This window comes from Eutrema salsugineum, unplaced genomic scaffold (assembly GCF_000478725.1).
Source record: "Eutrema salsugineum unplaced genomic scaffold, Eutsalg1_0 scaffold_17, whole genome shotgun sequence".
In the NCBI taxonomy this organism is placed as follows: Eukaryota; Viridiplantae; Streptophyta; class Magnoliopsida; order Brassicales; family Brassicaceae; genus Eutrema; species Eutrema salsugineum.
The window spans coordinates 1,654,573-1,676,075 of NW_006256852.1; the positions used below are offsets into that span (position 1 = coordinate 1,654,573).

The following is a 21,503-nucleotide window of genomic DNA, read 5'->3' on the forward strand; positions in this document are numbered from 1 at the left end:
TACGTCGAGTTGGTGTAGGGGCCAATTTGCCACTGCAACATGGAGAACAGTGCATATTGTCGCTGGCTTGACCACTGGACTAAATGTCTCCTCACAATCCACGCCAAGTTTTTGGGATTTGCCATTTGCCACTAGTCGTGCTTTGTATCGCACAAACTTTTCATTAGCATCGAACTAATTATGCCTGAAAGGCCACATAGATCGAACAATGTTAGTAGCAACAGGTCGTGGAACAAGTACCACGTTCTGAGTTTACTAAAAGCGCTATGTTCATTGGTCATGACCCCATTCCAATGAGGATCCTTTGCCGCCTATACATATATCAGTGGGAGTGGTGACACAATAGATGTGTGGAGACATAAACGTTGTCTCGGTTTGACAATACCATGTTGACTACAAATCACCATGGGATGGGTCGACAACGTTGGAGGAGGCAGAGGAGGGGCATCAACATCTGGAAGTGGGAAAAGCTTAGGAATTGGAGGTGGAAGAGGAGAATAAGTGGTGTCAGAAAATGTATTTGGAGGAGAGGCTTTTGTGGAATCTTTGAATGGAAAAGTGTTTTCATAAAACTGGACATGGCGTGAAAAAATAATTTGGCAGGTGCTTAAGTCAAAACAGTGGCATCCATGATGATCTGTTGGGTAGCCCAGAAAAACACATGCAGAAGACCAAGGAGCAAACTTGTGCCATCGCGGTGGATCTGGTTGTTGCCGCCATCGAGCAGTGAACAGAAATGGAAGGAGAAGGTAAAGAAGAAGAAGAACAGATAAAATCCTGAGAGAGAAGAAATAAATTAGAAGGATCGACAGAAAAATCTTCGATGCTCTGATATCATGTAACCTGGGATAGAGTTCGATGCCCTCCCTGTGATATTGATGTTGATATATATAAGGATTACATAGGAGATCTCATACGATCTCTGTACAGGATATACAAAGGGAATATCTCTAGATAATATCATAACATTTATATTTGACTATATCTATACTAACATGAGGTACATATAGAAAGAAGTAGACTTGAAAACCTCACAAAGAAGGCAACCATTTCAAGATCATCAGGTTCTTCCCACATTGGTGTATGATAACCATTTCCAATTATAAGATTACTATTTATAATTTTATGTATTGACTATAAACAATGAATGATCACAATTTTATGTAAAATTTGTGCACAAAACCTTTTCTCTAACTTCTCAAGTCATTGGGCCAACTATAAAAGATTTATATGGTTTATGATTTGCTTTTACTATTGAAGGAAAATGTTGATATATACAATAACATATTTTTTTTAAAAAAAAACATTCTATGGTGTTTTGCTAAAGAGAGATTTTCTCTCTTCCATGCTGCTACCTCAACATCCAATTGTGCCCCATTTAAAAAAAAAATCTAAATGAATATTAAAATAAAAATATACAAATATATTCACACTAATCTTGCAGATAAATTCCTCTTTGTGCCATGAAAAAAAATCAAAAGCGAAAAAATCAATATACAATGTAATAAAGAATTACAATCAATAAATCAACTATTTCTATAACAATAAAAGTCTCTAAACAATTTGTATTGCTTTAGCATCTTTTTGCCACCTCATCCTCCACCTAAGCATCCACCAAAGCATCAAACCATTTTACTAAAAAATAACCTAAAAAATGCTCAAAAATATCGACTTACATCTTCAAATATAGATTATATATATATATATATATATCCATTAAAAATAATTCTAAATTACATAATTGAATATAAAAAATAAACCTAAAAAATTTGTTCAGATGGTCCATAGAAAAAAAAAGAACAAGATATTAAACAAAAAAATAAAAAGAAAATAGAAAAACCAAAAAATATAGGATACAAGAAAGATAAAGAATGATTTATGGGTAGGGCCATAAGGGCACATTGATGTGTGAGATAAAGAAATAAAAAAAATTAGAAAATGATGGAAATAATATATAATTTGATTCTTAGAAAAAAGAATGATCTAACTTAGTTTTTAACGTTGATGATAATGCGTACAAAGAGAAAGCCATAAAGATATGTTAAACCTCATTATATTATGACGGTGAGAGGTAGCAACCAAAAACGAGAAAAAATAGTTGATAAAGTTGATGTCTATTTCACTAGGTTTATATACAAATGTTATATTCAATTTGTTTCATTATACTTTCAAATTTGTATGACAACATAAGAAAATCAGTAACTTAAAATTTTTAAGAAACTAACATAAAATTTTTTTTTTTTTTAACAATAATTTACATACAGTAAAATTTGATAAATATAACACATAACATGAATCAAACTCTAGTGTTTTATAATAAAAAAATCTATTAATACTATTTTTTAAACAAAAGTTAGAATCATTAGTTGAATAACATTGGATTGTGGTTGGATTTAAATTCTATCAAAACCATGATTGAATTAAACCCCCAAAGTCTATTTCGATTCGAGATAGACATATAAAAGTTCTCATTTTTAAAGAATTTGGAAACCAATCTATTCAATAATAAAATTTAAATGAAATGGTTTGCTGTTATTGTTATTTTTTTATTGCGAACTTTTGTTAATGGTTATTCAATATTTATGCTACAATTGGAATGGAAGCAATGCATTTGGAAACCAATCTATTCAACCAAGAAGCTTGATGTTTAACAATTAAGGGTTAATTGTTACTCGTATAAAGCTCTAGCACGTCTTCCCCTGCGTATTCCTGGATGCAACCTACACTCATGTAGATATCAGATATGTCTCACCATCATTGGCCCCCATTATTGACTGTCTTTACATATGTACACGGTAAATAAAAATCTTAACAAAAATACATGTGTGATTCTGTTTTAGTGGATGTTCATATCTCTCAACCTCATTACTGTCGGGTTCTTGTTTGATTTTAATCACTTCTTGTCAAATTCTTATTAATTATAAAGAGAAGCTGGTATCAATTGCTTATGAAGTAAGCTCCATGCTTTTCAGTTTTTTTTCAAGATGTATGATTCTGTTGATATGTATGGTTTCATGGTTACAAAATCTTCTCTTGATATGTATGGTCCTTCATTCTTCAATTTCTATTGATCTAATATGTTGCCTTTGAATTTATCTCTTTTTGATGATTATTGTTCCAGGACTATATATTTCTCAGAACACGACCCTTCTTTGCATGGTAGATATAGTTTCCTACCAAGTATGGAGTGTTTGGGTGAAAGTTTGTTTATTTTCTTATAGCTTCTACCAATTGTAACTAGGATTTATAAGAATATGTGAGTCTGGTTAAAGAACTTATTGGTGGAGTTGTTGCTATCATTAGAACGGTTAGATCCAAGGGACTGAAGGAAGAACACTTTGTCATAGATGTTGTTCTAAATCGGGCGGTTTGTAGATCAATTTGACGAAGGTGTTGGTCAATGATTTCAATGGCTAAAGTTGGATTCAGGTTTTGTGAAAAGCATGATATTGAATATAAGAATATTGTGTTGTCTTATTTCATATGATGAGAATTACAAAGGTATATATAGGAAAGCTACAGAATCATATAATAAATGAGAGAATCATAGAGAATAATTGTATAGAGTAATTATAGGGATCTTGATAGATATTATCCTTAATATGCCCCCTCAAGCTCAAGGCGGAGATGAAGTGAAGACGGAAACATTGGCTTGAGATTGAATCTTTGATAAACTTGATAGGAAGAAAGAAGAAACATCACGTTTGAACCATGCGGTAGACGGATTTACCGTGACTGATGGGAACACCTCAACGAACGTGTATGTGGAGGTTGAAGGAAGCATATAGCTTAGGAGAAGTCATTATGGACTTAAACAAGTGATCAGACGACATTGGTCGTAAACGACTTGACCGCATATCATATTAGGATGGGCGGCATACGGTGGAAAGATTTGTAGAGTTTTTTTTTTTTTTGTAAATGAGATGAAAGAAAACGAAAACAAAAATTCAAAAATAAAGAATGGAAAAAGTGCTATGAAAAAAAAGGAGCACAAAGCTCTATAAGAAAGTGAAGAAAAACGTGTTTTGAGTTAAACAATATGAACATAGATTGAGTTTGATCGGTGGATCAAAACTCACACAAATAACCTGCTCTGATACCATATTGAATATAAGAATATTGTGTTGTCTTATTTCATATGATGAGAATTACAAAGGTATATATAGGAGAGCTACAGAATCATATAATAAATGAGAGAATCATAGAGAATAATTGTATAGAGTAATTATAGGGATATTGATAGATATTATCCTTAATACATGACTCACAGGTATTTGGCTAAAGATTATGAAACTAGGATAGTTTCATCATTTCTCAAGGCTCAAATTTTGAAGACAATTAGTCTAATTTTGAAGACAATTAGTCTGATTTCGCTGCAATTACAAGGTAACCCTGTGATGATTTGTATTGTTGTTTTTGGATGCTCATGGTCTATGTTGGGGTCGGTTTTCACCCCTACGAGTTTAACAGCAAAAAAAAAACTAAGAGTCAAAATTGGACTTCGGAAAGCCCAATTTCGTGATTTCTCTGAAAAGGGACCGAATAGAAACGCAGGATATACTGTAAACCGATCCAAATTAAAACCAGCCGAGTGATTGACTCGATTGAACCGAGCCGAACCGAACATTGGTTCGGACCGAGCTTAATCAAGAACCAGCTCGGAAAAACCGAGCCAAATCAAGGAATGTCTTAACCGGGCCGAGCTAAATCATGGCAAAGATGAAGGAACCGAGCTGAATCGGAGGATTCTATACGTATTGGGACCGAGGAGTAACCCAGATCTGGAAGGTGGGCTGGGCTGAAGGAGAAAGAGAATGGGCCGAGCCAGAGGTTCGATAGCGTAAACGGGCCAAACCAGATAGACGCGGAGGCTCGATTAACGAGTCCAAGAGATTTTACCCTAGAAAGGATTAGAGTTGGTAGCCGCACAAAAGAAAAAGAAAATTTCTGGGAGAGATTCTCGCGAGATTCTCGGCTAGACGGTTTGTAGACTTAGTATAAATAGTAGATGTAATTCTTTCATTATGTAACTTTTACGCAATAGCAGAAACCCTTAGCAATAAAACTACTTTTCGATCTTTGTTCTTGAGATTTTCACTTAGAATTTTTAGTTCCCTCTTTTTCCTTCACAAATCTTGATTGTGAGAGTTTTGACTCACACAATTTGGCGCCGAGAGAGATAAAGCTTTCTTACACGAGATCCGAGAAGATGGTCGAGGACGAACAAAGAGACAACCAGAACAGCAGCGGAGATCCTACCCAAAGTAAAGAGAATCCTCCTCCGATGCGTGAAAGGTGTAGGCGCGACGGCGGAATTCCTGGATGAGGTGAAAAAGATGCTCGCAGCCATGATGGAAAACTTCGACGTGTAGGAGAAACATAACAGCTCTTTTTGCGGAAAGACTCAAAGCATTGACAACGGAGAACCAAATCAGGAGCCAACGCCTCGGAGTGCACCCAACGACCCTCGAATTCATGACACCCGCTAACGGGCTTGGAGGCGTGCCGCAAAATCCTTCCAGTTTGGTAACACCCGCGCCGAGGAAGACCACGCCGACCAAACCACTTATCCTAGCTCAGAAAGGGAGGGTGCTCAGAGATAAGCACGGCCAGCAAACCGAAGGTGATGCTGCAAGAAACCTCGACAAGGAAAAAATCACCGTCGACGAAGGAGACGATCAGGAAGAAGAGCGCGTTCTTCAGCCGAGCCGCACCTCAGGATGCATCACGCGAGCAGAGTTTGTAGCAGCCTTGGAAGGGACAAAGATAAACGAAGGAAATGACGATGGTGAAAGATTGCAAGAAATTTTCAGCCAAGTGTGAAAAATACCAAAGGCATGCCCCAACGATTCACCAGCCGACCAAACTCCTGTCATCAATGTCGGCCCCCTATTCGTTTATGAGATGGTCAATGGACATCGTCAGATCTCTACATAATTCTAAACAGTAAAGATTTCTACTGATCCTAATCAATTATTTTTCTAAATGAGTCGAAGCCAATTCGTATGCAAGCATAAAAGATGCCCAAATTGAGCATTTTGTCTAGAAGAATATCATTTGCCGACATGGGGTCCTCTACGAAATTTTCACAGATAATGGATCCCAATTCATCTTTGCTTGGTTTGAGGCTTTTTGCGAAAAATGGAAAATACGGTTGAGCAAATCAACACCGAGATACCCGCAAGGAAACAGACAGGCCGAAGCAAACAATAAAACAATCCTCGACGAGTTAAAAAAGCGGCTCGACGCAAATAAGAGACGTTTGGCGGAAGAGTTAGAGGGAGTATTGTGGTCCCATCGAACAACTTTGAGACAAGCAACAGGAGAAACTCATTTCGGCTTGGTTTACGTAGTATAATGTGTTATTCCCCCTGAAAAAGATTTTTCAGGAATTTGTCGAAGACTTCTCCCCAGTCAAGAAGGCCTGAACCACCTGATGATGTTGGACGAGCCGGACTTCCCTTTATAATTATAAGCATTATTTCGAAGTTCTTTTCTTTGGTTTTCTTTTTGTTTTTCAAAGTACAATTTTTTTATCTGAATTTTTTTTACAAACAATCGACTATTACCTTACACATTTCTCTCATAACCCTCGCATTTAGTATCATACATTTGCATTTTCTATCTCGTTGATGGCCATAACAGATAAGTTAAACAAATTCTCTAAACAAATTTTAACCATTTCTCTTATATTGACTAGGGTTCAATGATATCTTTCACAGCATAACAGCGCGCTATACAATTCTGTAAATCGATCTCACAACAGTTTATGTTCGAAATGGGTAAGTAAGTCGATATGCACCGCGAATCCTAATATTAGCGTAAACACTTAAACCCGATACACGCACTCGCCTATCGGACCTCAATGCCTCGGTATCAATACTGAGCCATTTTCACAACGTTTTTTACACTCCAAATTCCAAGAATAATGAAAACATGATTGGAATCTCAGGAATGCAAGACCAGGCGCTTTAATAAGTCCTAAATAATTATCATTTGCCTTCGAGGCATAAGTCATTCTGAGCATCTCGATCGGTAGTAGAAATGAAACAAACAAAATATAGTTCGGAAACAGCAAAAGTGGATAAAGCCATCCAAGCAACAAAGTCTGAAGAAAAGAAAAAAATACATAAGATAATTAACTCAGAAATTTCTCTCAAGGAGACCTGCCAGAGCTCCTCCTCTCTTTGACAAGCTCGGCGACTTGTGGTGTTTCGATGTTGGAACCTGCCGGTTCGGTCACACCAACCCCAAGCGCAGCAGCTTCGACCTACTCGTTTCCCAGGTCAACGCTAACCAAATCCTCAGAGACAAGACTCAAGGTTTAGTAGTGACCTTCTCGAACTCCTCATCGGCTCACGCTAGATCGGCTCGCCACAGCTTCAGTCTCTCCTCTTCGGCATCAAGAGTCGGGGCGTTGTCTTTCCTAAGAATCTCGATGATCTGAAGGTTGCTGTCTATCTGCATGAGGTCCAACTCATTTTTCTTTGCCTCTGTCAAGTCCTTGAGATTTTTCTCCGTGCTGTTGAAGCAACCCCGCACCTTCTCGGTCAAATCTCTCCTTGCGGACTTTACGGCTTTCCTGATGTTCACCTCGTGAAGAGCATCCTTCTCCGCCAGCTGTCTCTGCAAAGAAGCAATGTCGGCTTCTTTCCTAGCCCTCGATTCCTCGAGCCGAACCGCCATGTCTGTCGCCTTGAAGCATTCATCCTTCAGCGTCTTGAGAGCTTTGATCCAAGCCTTTGCCTGGATCATAGCGGAAAAAAGTTTCAATTCGGCGTCTTCCAGTTTAGTCAGAAGCATAGTGGCGTCCTTCCTTTCCTCGTCGATCCGCTGCTGATCCTTGCGAGCATCCGCCTCATATCCCGCGATCAACTTGTTTATGGAAGCCACAAACTGCGAATATAGCAAAATTGAAAGTATGAAATCGAAGACAATACTTAAACAAAAAAACGAATGAGAGCTTTGAGAACCTATCCTGGTGCCTCTCTAAGACATACTTGCATAGGATTTTACTTTCGTAAGAGAATCCGCAGGCGGTAGCCGAACCCTTTTGTTATTGATCTTCGACAGAAATGGTGCCAAGGCAGAAACATCATCGACGAGAGAAGGCGAGGGTTCGCCATCGATCGGTATGGTACGTCTCTTCTTTGGTGCAGCAACATCATTTTCCTTATCACCTTCCAAGACAGAGCGCTTCCCGTTCGAGCCAACTTTGTGCTTTGTCAGGATCGAAGCAAAAGGTCTCGATCTGCTCGGAAAACCCAAAACAATGACACAATCTTCGCCACCGGATATGGGAAACTCAGATGATCCGATGGTATCCTTTCCTGATATCACGGAAAATATCTCAGGGACCTTCTTCGAAACATGAGTGTCGGCCGGGTTAGTCTCGGCAGCCTTAGGAGTTTATTCGTTGTTGCCCCAGCTTTGGCATTCGACTTTGGCCACAGAAAAGGTCGGCTCGGCTTAAGCAGTTGATGTCTCCGCTCCTTGGGGTCGGCTCGCTTTCTCTTTATTGGCCCTCTCCTCTTTCTCACGAAAAGATAATCGTACCATCTTTCTGATCATATCGTCTGAAGAAGTGGATGAATCGGAACTGACAGGAGCTCTGGCAAATAAGGCTCTTGCTTTTTCGATTCTCCTGAACAAGAAATGCTTTGTCCAATTAACTTTACGAGCAGTAGAACTTCCTTGGTCTGAGCAATATCCTCGGGAACTGGTGGAAGGGAATCGCGGACTGCAAGAACAAAACATAAACAAAAAAATCGAGAAAGAAGAAACAAGTAAACAAAAAACTGCGAGTCGGCTACCGAGTAATCACCAATCTGTCTTGGTCAACTTAAGAAATTTGTTTCCGAAGAAAGCCTCGTTAAAAGGGATTTAGAAAAAATAGTTATCCCAAGAGTTATCTTTGCTCGGAAAACCCTGATGATCCTCCAAGATCTCTTATTTGAGATATAATATCTCCTCAGTTTAGAAGATCATTGAATCTCCAGAAAATTGCAAAATCGGTCGACCCCGATTTCGACGCCGCACTCGTAAACTCGGACCATTCCGATCATATGTTGGAGACCTCGCAGCATGATCTGTCCTAAGGAGATCCCGTGCAACCAGAGATATTGCAATATCAGCTCGGGCAGCATAAACCACAGATAACACAGCTCGAAGAAACTTTCGTAAACTGCGAAATGGTTTGGCGGAAGATCGTCGGCTCGGACAAAAGGTTCGGGCGCGATAAACTCTATCGCCTCGGAAATCCTACAACATTGCATCAGCCTTTGTAATGATTCTTCTGAGGAAAAGAGATGAACCAGGAGGATCTGGTTTCTTCTTTTTCGGCTTCCGAGAGCCTTGCGGCTTCGAGGGACCTGCTCTAAATTTATCCTATGTGATTTTAAGCTCCCGTCTAGCCGCGACAGGATCGAAATCAAAGTCCTCAGGTTCAGGCTTTACGTCATCGAAAGAGTTTGTTGCTTCGGCATTTCGTAGAGACAAACCATCAAATGAGCTTGGTGCGAGATCCATCATATCTCGGTTGATGCACGGTGAAGAACTTGCGGAGTCAACAGAACTGCTCGACTCGGTTTGGTTCGACATCTCGGATCATGGAAGACTTATTCGGAAAAGACAGATGGATCTAAAAAATGAAGTGATGTCAGAGGAGGATCAGGAAGTTTGAAGGTGGATCGGAAAACTCTCGAGCAGATCGGAAATATCAAAGAACTCGCCAAACCTCGGATGAAAAATCCTAGGTGGCGCGGCGGACCAGAAGACTTAACCAAAAAAAAAAGAGATCAGAGAGGAGAGAGGAAAAAACAACCTTTTGGAAATTTTTGAGAAGTGAAGATCGTAAGAAGGAAGGAAGGGAGCTCAAGTTTTACAGAGACTTAGGCGTGTGGGGGCCGAGAACTACAATGAGCTTAGGGAAGCAAAAACAATTCCCAAGGCCCAAGCCCGAGTCTTGAATATGTACATTAAAATAAAATTTTTGCATGTTCGGTTTGGCAAACTGTTGGGCCTTTGCACGTTATCTTCCGAAAATAGCTCGGCACTCTCTTCACCTCGGAAGCTCCTCATCTCGATAACTTTCGTCATCTTGTCTATTCGTATAAAAATCTCGGGAAAATTAATCGTAATTTTGTTTGCCAAGAGCAGCTCGTCAAGCCAACATTGATACCTCGACAACATCAGCCGCATCGATCTCCTCTCCTCAGCTCGGCGACATCAGCCGCATTGATCCCCTCTTTGCCTCGGCTCGGCAACAAAACAGTCCTAAATCTCTTCACTTCAGCAATTCGACAGCACGACTTCACCTCAACCGACTTGGGCTTGGTAAAAACAGAAGCAGCAGTGACATTTCAGCTCGGATTGCCAAAAAATACACCTTTTTAGCTCGGCAAGTTGTATTTGCGACACCAGCTCGGTACCGCATTCTCGTTTTGGTTTGATTTGGCTCGGCAAGAACTAAAAAAAATGAAAGAAACGAGCCGAGCCAAAAAGCCTTGTGTCTCCTCGGCAAGGGGATTTATCACACGATCCGTCATTTAACCTAATTATGTGAATTTAACCTCAACATCTTCGTATACGAAACTGAAGAGCTGGGAGAAAACTGTTGGGGTCAATTTTCACCCACACGAGTTTAATTGCCTAAAAAAAGACTATGTGTCAAAATTGGGCTTCAGAAAGTCCAATTTTACGATTTCTCTAAAAAGGGTCCGAATCGAAACGCAAGTTATACCGTAAACCAACCCGAATCAAAACCAGTCGAGTGATCGACTCAATTGAACCGAGCTAAACCGAACATTGGTTCGGACCGAGCCTAATCAAGAACCGGCTCAGCAAAACTAAGCCACATCAAGGAATGTCTCAACCGGGCTGAGCTAAATCACGGCGAAGATGATGGAACCGAGCCAAATTGGAGGATTTTATATGTACCGGGACTGAGGATTGACCCATATCTGGAAGGTGGACTGGGCTGAAGGAGAAATAGATTGGGCGAGCCAGAAGTTCGATAGCGTAAACGGGCCGAACCGGATAGACGCGGAGGCTCGATAAACGAGTCCAAGAAATTTTACCCTAGAAGGGATCAGAGTTGGCAGCCGTACAAAAGAAAAGTTAAAAGATTCTTAGTTAGGCGGTTTGTAGAATTAGTATAAATAGTCGATGAAATTTTTTTATTATGTAACCCTAAGCAATAAAACTACTTTTCGTTCTTTGTTCTTGAGATTTTTACTTAGAAGCTTTGATTTTTTTTTTTTTTTGCTTTATAAATCTTGATTGTGCGAGTTTCGACTCAGACAGTCTACATGCTCAAGGGAATGGAAATATTGGTTGAGCAAATATGGTTGTATGCTGATTATAAAAAGGATTGGCCAGGTTGTATTGGTTTCCAATTTTTTTTAACTCTGGTTAAATCTTTGTATAATTTTTTTTATGCGATTGCTGTTCATTTTTTTTTTTTTCTGAGGGAAGTAACACACGTGAATCTCATAACTAAGGAATGCTTTAGAAGTTTAAAATATGTGTGTTGGTGGCTGTTTAAACATCAGTTAAGGTTTTGTGATTCAGGTTATAAAGACAGTTGCAATTGAGTATGAAACAAAATCAAGTTAATATAATTGGAACAAAACGGGTGGACTTTGAGTGTTTCAAGGTTAGCTAAGTTTGGAGAAGGTTTGATTATTAAATCTGTCTCATCTCAGTGATGAAGTATCATATTCTTGTGAAATTTCCAAACTCGCATGTGTGATGATCACGGCTCAAAATTAGATCACATGGAGCTTGTAGCAGCAAGGGTATTGTCCGTATAAAAATGGTTACAGACTATTGGGTTTGTTGTTGTTTATTCATTAAAAACTTGTTTGCTGAAACAAATTTGTGTTTATGTTGGAACAGCCGATGGATTGTATTCTTTAAGAATGTAATCATTGGAACCCAACAAATTAGTGAAACAGAAACAAGTGAACCACAAGAGTGTATAAGTTGGAGCATAGAGATAATGTGTGAATTACATACAGTAGTTTGTTGCAACATAAGGCTTATGTGGGAACAGAAGGTTAGTGAGGGTTTGATAAGTTACCAAAGAAAGGCTCATGTTTGAGTTTTTTGAAATGTCACTATCACGAAGTTTTTTGCAAATGAGTGACGATGAAAGACTTGATAAACTGATGGAAAAATCAGTGTTAAAGAAACCAAGAAGAGTGAACAAGGTTATACTCTTGTGATTCAAAGTAAATGAGTCTAAAAGAGAGATGAGATTTGCTGGTTCTACGTTAACTTGACATAGAACTCAAAGTCTCAGGACATTGCTCATGATTAAGTATACAAGTTCTAATGACATAAAGTCAGAAAGTATACGAGTTCTAATGAGTAATGACATAAAGTTTAAAAGGTACGTGAAAGAGTTTAGATGTCTGAAGCTATAACATTAACATGTTACAACTCATCAAAGGTAAATATGACTAAAGGAAATTAATGCATGATCAGTTTGGTGAACATCAAATAAGAGCTTCAATCAAAGTAAACTGAAGTGAAGCTGAGTTTGTAAAGGCGCATCGATGGTGTTTGATGTCACATGGTGTCTAAAGTCATATTCAGAATGTATTGAATCAGTTTAGGATTTTTCTTATCTGAAAATCAACACTTGTTGCTAAAGCTAATTGAGTATAACCCATGGAGGTACAAAGAATCAATTAAAGATCAGTGGTTAAGGTTAGGGTTATAAGTTATTGAAGGTGTAGCTGTACTTGAAGCAGTTATTGTACCAGATGAAGTGAAGGATGGAATGCCACAAGCATGAAGTACGTGACAAGCGAAGCATTTGGAGTGAGGATCTAGACGAGTATCTGAGCTGGACCAGTAGGAATGGGAGTCTTAGAAAGAAAGCAAAGCTGGATGGGAATAACGGAGCAGATCACGAAGAATGGAAGATTTCCTTAAACATGCAAATAGGAAATATGCACCAAGCGACAAAAAAATGGAAGCTGTGGTGTAGGGTTTTCGGCGTGTATAGCCGCTTAGTTTACTAGATATAAATAGACGTGTTAAAGCATTGTATAAGCTTAACATAACTACTAGAGAGCACTTAGCATAAGGATGAGAGATTCGAGTATTAAGGTCTGCATCAAGGGTTAAGAGTTTTTCTAGGGGAGTTCTGAGATCAAGTACAGATTGAAGAACAGAGATAGCTAGAGCAACAGATCAAGGTGTGTCTTGAGTCTGTTTTAAATCGTGTTATAAACTTGTAAGGTGTATTAACATATTTACTAGCAATAAAGTTCAGTTAAAGGAAAAACTTTGTGTTAAGTTGTGTTGTTGTTCTTGAACTAAGACTCTTGCGGTTACAGTTATATCTGAGAGAGAAAGAGAGAGATGTGAGAGAAAGTACTTCAATTCTTAGTGGATGGTTGAGAAACCATTTTCCCTCCTCATATAAGACGTATGTATATTATTTAAAGAGCTGAACTCAAGATGATTAAATTGCTTTGTGAACAAATTAAGTTGAATCTGTGAATCAATTGTTCATGGAATGTGAAATTGAATATCGATATGTAACTTTTTTATCCATTAAATTTATTTTTTTTAATCTATTTAGATGAACATTTTGATTAGACAGTAATACAAAACTTTTTGGTTTTGCTTAGGTGGACATTCGAAAAAAAGAACGTTCTCATAATATTTATGATTTCATTTTAGTATAAAAACAAATCGATAAATTTTGAATACCTGTCTGATAAAATAATTAATGAATATATATAATTTTAAAACTCACGATTCGAAGTAAGCGGGACCGTCGTGACGACGTCGGCTATGTACATTTGCTAGATTATTATTAATAAATTTGGTTCATGAATGAAGACTGCAAAAGAGTTGCACTGTCTATGTTGGTGACCCCAAAAGTTACACAGTCACCAAAAGAGATTCTGATTCTTGTTCAATCTCATCCACAGAATCTGTTACTATTTTTTTCCTTTCATTATTAATTTAGAAACAATTTTTTTTCGAACAAGTTGATGTTAAAAATATAGATACCATCGTTTGATTTTGTAGGTTTTAGATAAAAATTTATTTCGAAAAAAAATTATCATTACGAAAATAACTTTCTAAAACTGTGATTTTTACAAAAATATCAAGTTGAAATATATATCATAATTGATTTTTTTTTTAAATTAATGAGAATTTTTAACTGAGTCATATCATTTTTTTTTAAAGTCGATCATGTTATCTTTTTTAAACCACGTCACAAATTTTTTGCTCAAAATGTTTGTGGAGCGGACATAGGTCGAAGCAAAACTCCAAAATTCACTTCGCAAATAATGTTTAGGGGTGAATGTTAATTTCCTTTTCTGTTTTTTTTTTCCTTTTATTTCTTGTGGTCTTGTAGATTCATCTCCCCTGTGATGCTTAAGAAACGGCATTCTGTCACTTCGTTATATAGTTACATATGAAAATGATATATCAAGGGCACATATAATTTGTAACTTGTAAGTAAAAGTACTAGTATTTACTTAAAGTTATGTACAATATAATTTAACTGACTCGTTGCCGTCTGACAGTGTTAATATGTTTTCAATCTCACCATAACTTTTGTAAGCCTGGCCCACACTCATGTGTTATAATCGAAATCAATTTTGATATATCATCAGTTAATCTAAATTATCTTATTCTTTTTAACAAAAAAAAATTGCCTTGCGCAATTACATTTTATGAACTATGTGTGTTTTTTTTTGTTATATGGCATAGTGGTAACTGCTTAAATAGAAAAATGAATAGGCACATAATAGAAATCCCTACAAAGATCAAATGGTTCGTATTGAAATTTAATTTTAGAAAAAAAAATTTAATTAATCTGATAGAACGCTTAAGCTTGTACTATTGTCGTTACGCTGATCGAAATGATGTTTTTTTTAATTTATTTAGCATATATGTCCATTGTATTGGTCTCGATCATCAGAAGTAATCTACAAATTTACTTTTAGCATATGATTTCTTCATTATATGTCAACGTAAACATTTTTGAACCAATCAATGTCGAAGTCGAGTATGGATTTTACGACTTAATGATCGAAATCGTAATAATTGTAATTTCTACTATTTATTTCCGTTAGATTAGAAGTAACGTCTTAATTAACTGATAAATGTCAAGTTTTGGAGATTGGTCTTAGTTTTGGCATGGTATTTTCCGATTGAATAAAGAAATGATCGTTATCATCATGATATTTTAAGGTTATATAACTCAAAAAATGATACTAGTGTATAACATTCAAAGGAAAGGTGCTCGAAGATTTTTTGCTTTCATTCTTCGATCAATCAAAAGGAAATAAACATACATCTTTTTTTTTTGCGAAAGAAATAAACAGACATCTTAATAGGAGCTATATGTCTATATATAATATATACTAATATACATATCACACGCTAATGTTTGTTTTACAACCAGTCCGGATCAACAAGAACGTTGGATTTAATAAACCTATTTAAAAGAAGAAAAAAAAGCAAATCTTTTGGTCAATTGGGAAAAACTTGAAAATAGTCAACACACGTGCGCACAACCGAAGTCAAAGATACTCTCCAACGTTGCCTTGCAAGTGAGCCCACGACGGCCAACAGTTTTCTCTTTATTTATTTTTTGAACAGCAAGTTTCTCTTTATTCACTTGAACAAATTTTCTGGTGAGAACTTCATTTTGTGTCGTTACCAAAACAAAATCCATATAATACAAAATTAATAATCAATAACATTATATATTGACACAGCAATCAACAATGCTCTTTAAATCTAGTGAATAGCTAGAGTGAACGTAACTCAGGAAAACATCTTCACTTAAATTTTTTTTTAACCTATCTTCATTTAATTCTTCAAGTATTTGTAATTAGTACATTTAATCTACAAGACTACAACCACGATAGTTGGAGAATTAATATGACAATTCTAAATACTTGAGGAATTAAATGCACATTTTCACTTGAAGCCAACGGTATTAAAACAATTTTTAGAAAATTTGTGCTCTAATTTCTCTACTAAAATTCATGTTTGTCTATTGCAACTGCGCCTTCAAGAAAATAAAATAAAATTAGAAATTTTTATGATATCCATAAAATTACGGTCTACCAATTTGAATAAATATATTTCAAGACAACAAATATACGTTAATAATATTTTGCATGTACATCGGTGCATGTTTGCAATTATAGATTGTTTTTCTTTTTTTGATAAATACAATTATAGATTGAGAACGGTTATATAACAACTTACGAAATAAACTTCATTAATGTGGTTACCGGTTGACATGACTATATGTATCCAGAAGTCTAGAAATCCTTTATATTTAAAAGATGAAAATTCAATTGCGAAGAAAACTCAATGGACTTATAATATTCTTACATTATACATGTCGAGGGCCGACTATTAGGTTTTTGTTAGGACCCACATTTGTTTCCCCGCCTATGTATTTCGCAAATTAAATCCCGTCAAACACATGCAACAGAAAAACGCACAAACACGTATACGAACACACGCAAGAACAATCCTTGTTCATTGTTCAATATTACAAACACTATACACACACATACATAAAAAAATTATGGACCAAGGAGGTAGAGGTGGCGGCGGAGGTGAGCAAGTAAAGTACCGGGGAGTTCGAAGACGGCCTTGGGGAAAATACGCGGCGGAAATACGAGATTCGAGGAAACATGGTGAACGTGTGTGGCTTGGAACGTTTGATACCGCAGAGGAAGCAGCTAGAGCCTATGATCAAGCCGCCTACTCCATGAGAGGCCAAGCAGCGATTCTGAATTTCCCTCAAGAGTATAACATGGGAAGTGCTGGCTCTTCCGCGGCTATGGTGGCTGGATCTTCCTCCTCCTCTGCTTCTTCTTCTAGGCAAGTTTTCGAGTTTGAGTATTTGGATGATAGTGTTTTGGAGGAACTCCTTGAGGAAGGAGAGAATCATAGCAAGAACAATAGTAACAAGGGTAAGAAGAAGTAAGTGAAATATTATAAGTTATCATTTCTCACAAAAGCGACGACAACATTTATGTAATTAGTATATGCAAAGAAATTACATGCAATGATCGTATGATCATGTTTAGAGCAAGAATCAATGTTTTGGACTAAAATGGAGCGAATGATGATCTATCTATTACTTTTGGAGGATTATATATTTATTTGAAAATAATGAGATCATAGGAGAGCTAGCAGCCTTTGATAATTGTTTTGAATGTAAACTATATGATATCCGCTGATATGTTTTTTCTGTTCCGCTAACATACACTTATCGCTTTGTGTGTCACCAATCGAATCCAAAGCATAACATCACTAAAACGAAATTGGAATAACTAGAAGATACAAAATTTACAGTAATGGATAATGGTTAGGTAATATTATTTCCAGTACCATTAACTTTTAATGCTGTATTAAAAGTGATTTATATCTTACCGGTAGGCTTGTAAATTCGGATATCCCTTCGGATTCGAGTCGATTTTTCAGGTTTTAGATACCTAAAAAATAGAGGTTTAGAATCTATTCGAATATTTCCTATTTTAAGCCAGGTATGGTATCCCATTGTTCAATTTAAATATTTTTTTAACAAATATAAATAAAGACTTTCAAATATTTCGAGTAGTATGGCTATTTTGATCTAAACATAATTAGTATAATTGGTTTATAATTGTATATTTTGGATATTTTGGTTATTTCAAAACTAAATATAGATAGTATTATATCTATAATTATATTTCTATATTTTGTATATTCAGGTTTCGGTTCGGTGTCAATTTGGTTTGGATACCCAAAATATTTATAAGAGGAACCAATATTTAGAACTATTCGATAGGTTAAGTACATTCTAATTCAGTCTATTTCCAGTTTGGTTTTTCGATTCCGAGTATTTTACCCAGGCCTACTTACTGTGCGCTATGGTAAATGTTACCACTCAACCTTGATCATTTTTATGTTTCAATAGAACATTGAGATCGATCTACAACTAGAGTCGGCCATGCATAAAATCTTTTTTCTAAAAGGCAGCCGCTTAACCATCTAGTTCTGCATGACATTTCCACCATGATTTAAACCTAATCAAGTCAAGAAATAATGATGTCCAATTAACATTCACCTTGATTAATTTCAACTTATGTTCATAATTTTACTGAGAATAATAATATATTGGCCTAATAACTTTTTCATGTACTTTATGCAATTTTAAACACAGTATTGTATCAAAACTATAAAGTATAATGGATAAACATATTAAAAAATATTAAAAAATTCAAAAAATATTATTTCCAACTTTTTTGTTTGGTGCTAAACCTATTTCAACCGTTTGACAAGTGCCTAGCGAAATTGAAATTTTGAACAAAGAGGAAAATAAAGAAGTTATTCCACTCAACTTCTGCCATTTTCCGATTCTCAAAGAAACTAGAAGTCCTGAAACCTCTCCTACGCAACCTATGTAAGGAGAGATTTGGAAACTTGGTAAAGAGAACGAAGGAGACGCATACGGTTCTTTGTGAGAAACAAAACGAAACTCTGTTACACCCCTCCTGTCAGGCAATGAATGATGAGGCTGAAGCTTTCAGCAGATGGCAATTCGTAGCAGGTCTGGAGTAGAGTTACATGCGTCAAAAATCAAAGCTACGTTGGCTTTCGGTGGGGACAACAATAGCAAACAGTTCCACATCGCGGCGATAGAGAGGGTAATGAAAAACACGATAAATGAAATGCACTGTGCTAATGGAGATATCGTGAAGACAAGCACAGGGATCAAAGACGAAGCAGTTAGATTTTTCACGGATTTCTTACAACACACGTCTACGGAATGTGAGGGTATCTCAGTTGACCGACTGCAGGGCCTGTTACAGCATCAGTGCTCTGATGAGATTCAAGAATCACTTGTCAAAGAGGTAACCGACGAAGAAGTGAAGAGAGTTCTATTTCACATGCCGAGTAACAAAGCACCAGGCCCGGACGGATTTACATCCAAATTTTTCAAAGCAGCATGGCCTATAGTGGGAAAAGATTTCACCGTGGCAGTGCAGTTTTTTTTCCTTAAGGGTTTTTTGCCGAAAGGAGTTAATGCTACAATCTTAGCTCTCATTCCAAAAAAAGAAGCAGCTAAAGAAATGAAAGACTTCAGGCCAATCTCGTGTTGCAACGTGATATATAAAGTGATATCCAAAATCATTGCAAATCGTCTAAAGGACACACTCCCAGACTTCATTTCCCTAAACCAATCCGCGTTTGTGAGGAACCGGCTTCTCATTGAGAATCTTCTCCTTGCAACTGAATTGGTGGAAGATTATCATAAAGGCTCTATCTCGTTACGGTGTGCGATGAAAATTGACATAGCAAAAGCTTTCGACTCGGTACAGTGGACTTTTCTCCTTAACATCGTTGAGGCATTACGATTCCCAGCGCAGTTTATCCATTGGATTAGGCTCTGTATTTCGACGGCATCGTTTTCAGTACAAATCAATGGAGAGCTCTCAGGACTGTTTCAAAGTGGCAGGGGGTTACGACAGGGCTGTGCACTCTCCCCCTACTTATTCGTCATAATTATGAATACTCTCTAAAAAATGCTAGACAGAGCTGCTTATGAACAGCGCATAGGGTATCACCCGAAATGCAGAACCTTAAGGCTAACCCACCTATGATTCGCAGATGACTTAATTGTCTTTGCAGATGGTAAGATGAGTTCGATGGAAGGGGTTATTGAGGTTTTCAGAGATTTTGCATCATGTTCGGGTCTTAAGATAAGCCTCGAGAAATCCACAGCTTATGTGGCTGGAGTTTCATCTGATACTCGAGCAGTGATCGAAAATCGCTTCCCGTTTGCCATTGGTAGTCTTCCTGTGAAGTACCTTGGGCTGCCTTTAACAACAAAGCGCATGACAGCAACTGAATATGTTCCCTTGTTGGAGAAGATAAGGCCGCGTATCAGTTTGTGGAAGGCTCGGTTTCTGTCTTATGCTGGACGACTGCAATTAATCAAATCGGTTATTGCAAGTACTTTCAATTTCTGGTCATCACCTTTCTGCCTCCCTGGAGTGTGCGTTAAGGAGATCGATCGCCTCTGTGCTGCGTTTATGTGGTCTGGACCGGATCTAAGGTCGAATAAAGCAAAGATAGCTTGGCAGGTGCTCTGTACGCCAAAGGAGGAAGGTGGATTAGGTTTACGGATGGCAAAAGAGGTGAACAAAACATGCTGCTTGAAACTCATCTGGCGGCTTATCAATCCAACGACCTCACTATGGGCACAATGGCTGCGAATGAACATACAGATGAGCAAATGTTTCTGGTCTCTAGAAGAGGAAATGAGTATGGGATCATTGATGTGGAGGAAATTGCTAAAGCTAAGGGATGTGGTATGATCAGTGGTCTCAATTAGGTCAACTTGTTGACCAAACTGGAATACAGGGGTTCATTGACATGGGTATACCTGCACAAGCATCGGTGCATTGGGTGGTCACAAGACACCGATGCCGGCGTCGTTGGAGAACCAACCTCAACGAGTTAGAAAACATCATCGACATTCTGCAGATAGATCAAAAAACAGAGGAGGATGTGGTATTGTGGAAATGTAAGGGAGACAAGTACAAACCCAAGTTCTTCTCTGTTTCTGCTACGATATTGTTTTCAAATTACAGTCCACAGTGTTTGGAAGGAGAGAAATAGCAGGAAGCATGGGGACAGGCCGAAACCAAATTATGTGTTTATGACCTGGCTCTCGATCCATAATCTTCTGTCCACCGGTGACCGGATGATGCAATGGAACACTGCTCCACCAGCCTCTCACGCTTGCGTATTTTTTCAGCACCCAGTAGAAAACAAGAGACCATCTCTTCTTCTCCTGCGGGTACTCATCTTAGATTTGGAAAGCACTCGTTCTCGGGCTTCTTGGAGTGCAATACACCTCCACCTGGAATGATATCATGACGCTGATAAGAACAGAGGACTGGACCGATCCTACCTCTCTGTTTCTGCTACAATATTATTTTCAAATTACAGTCCTCAGTGTTTGGAAGGAGAAAAATAACAGAAAGCATGGGGACAGTCTGAAACCGCCAGCTCATCTCATTCGGTTCATAGACAAGGGAATTCGAAATAGAGTATCCACAATTCAAAATCAAAGGGGTATGACAGATGGTTTGGAGCGATGGTTTAGCACTCGGAGCTAAACTCGCGATGCTGATTTTTATTCCAAATATACTTGCTTAGAATCAAATTAAACTCTTTAAACATTTAGCAGCTTTTTTTGTACAAAGGTTTTTTTTTGGATGAATAAAATTTTACATTCTTTCAAAAAAAAAGAAAAAAAATAAGTTTTTTTGTATTAAAAAAATAAGAGAAGTTTTGGGCTTAAGTTTTTAATGTTTCTTTTACTTTTAGACTTTCAGTTTTAGGGGCCAATATCTTAGAGAGATAACCTGAGACACTCCTCTAAGAGATTATTTATTCTCTCGTCTCATCCTTCATTCTAGCGTCTCCCTTGCGGCTCTCTCACC

The 21,503-nt window shown here is 37.5% G+C and overlaps 1 protein-coding gene across 1 annotated transcript; it reads left to right on the plus strand.

The window, feature by feature from the left end:
* The first annotated feature begins 16,585 nt into the window (after positions 1-16,585).
* LOC18020536 (ethylene-responsive transcription factor ERF096) lies at positions 16,586-16,990 on the plus strand. Its single transcript, XM_006403180.1, has one exon. It carries the CDS (start codon positions 16,586-16,588, stop codon positions 16,988-16,990), a length of 405 nt encoding a protein of 134 aa, XP_006403243.1.
* Positions 16,991-21,503: the final 4,513 nt, after the last annotated feature.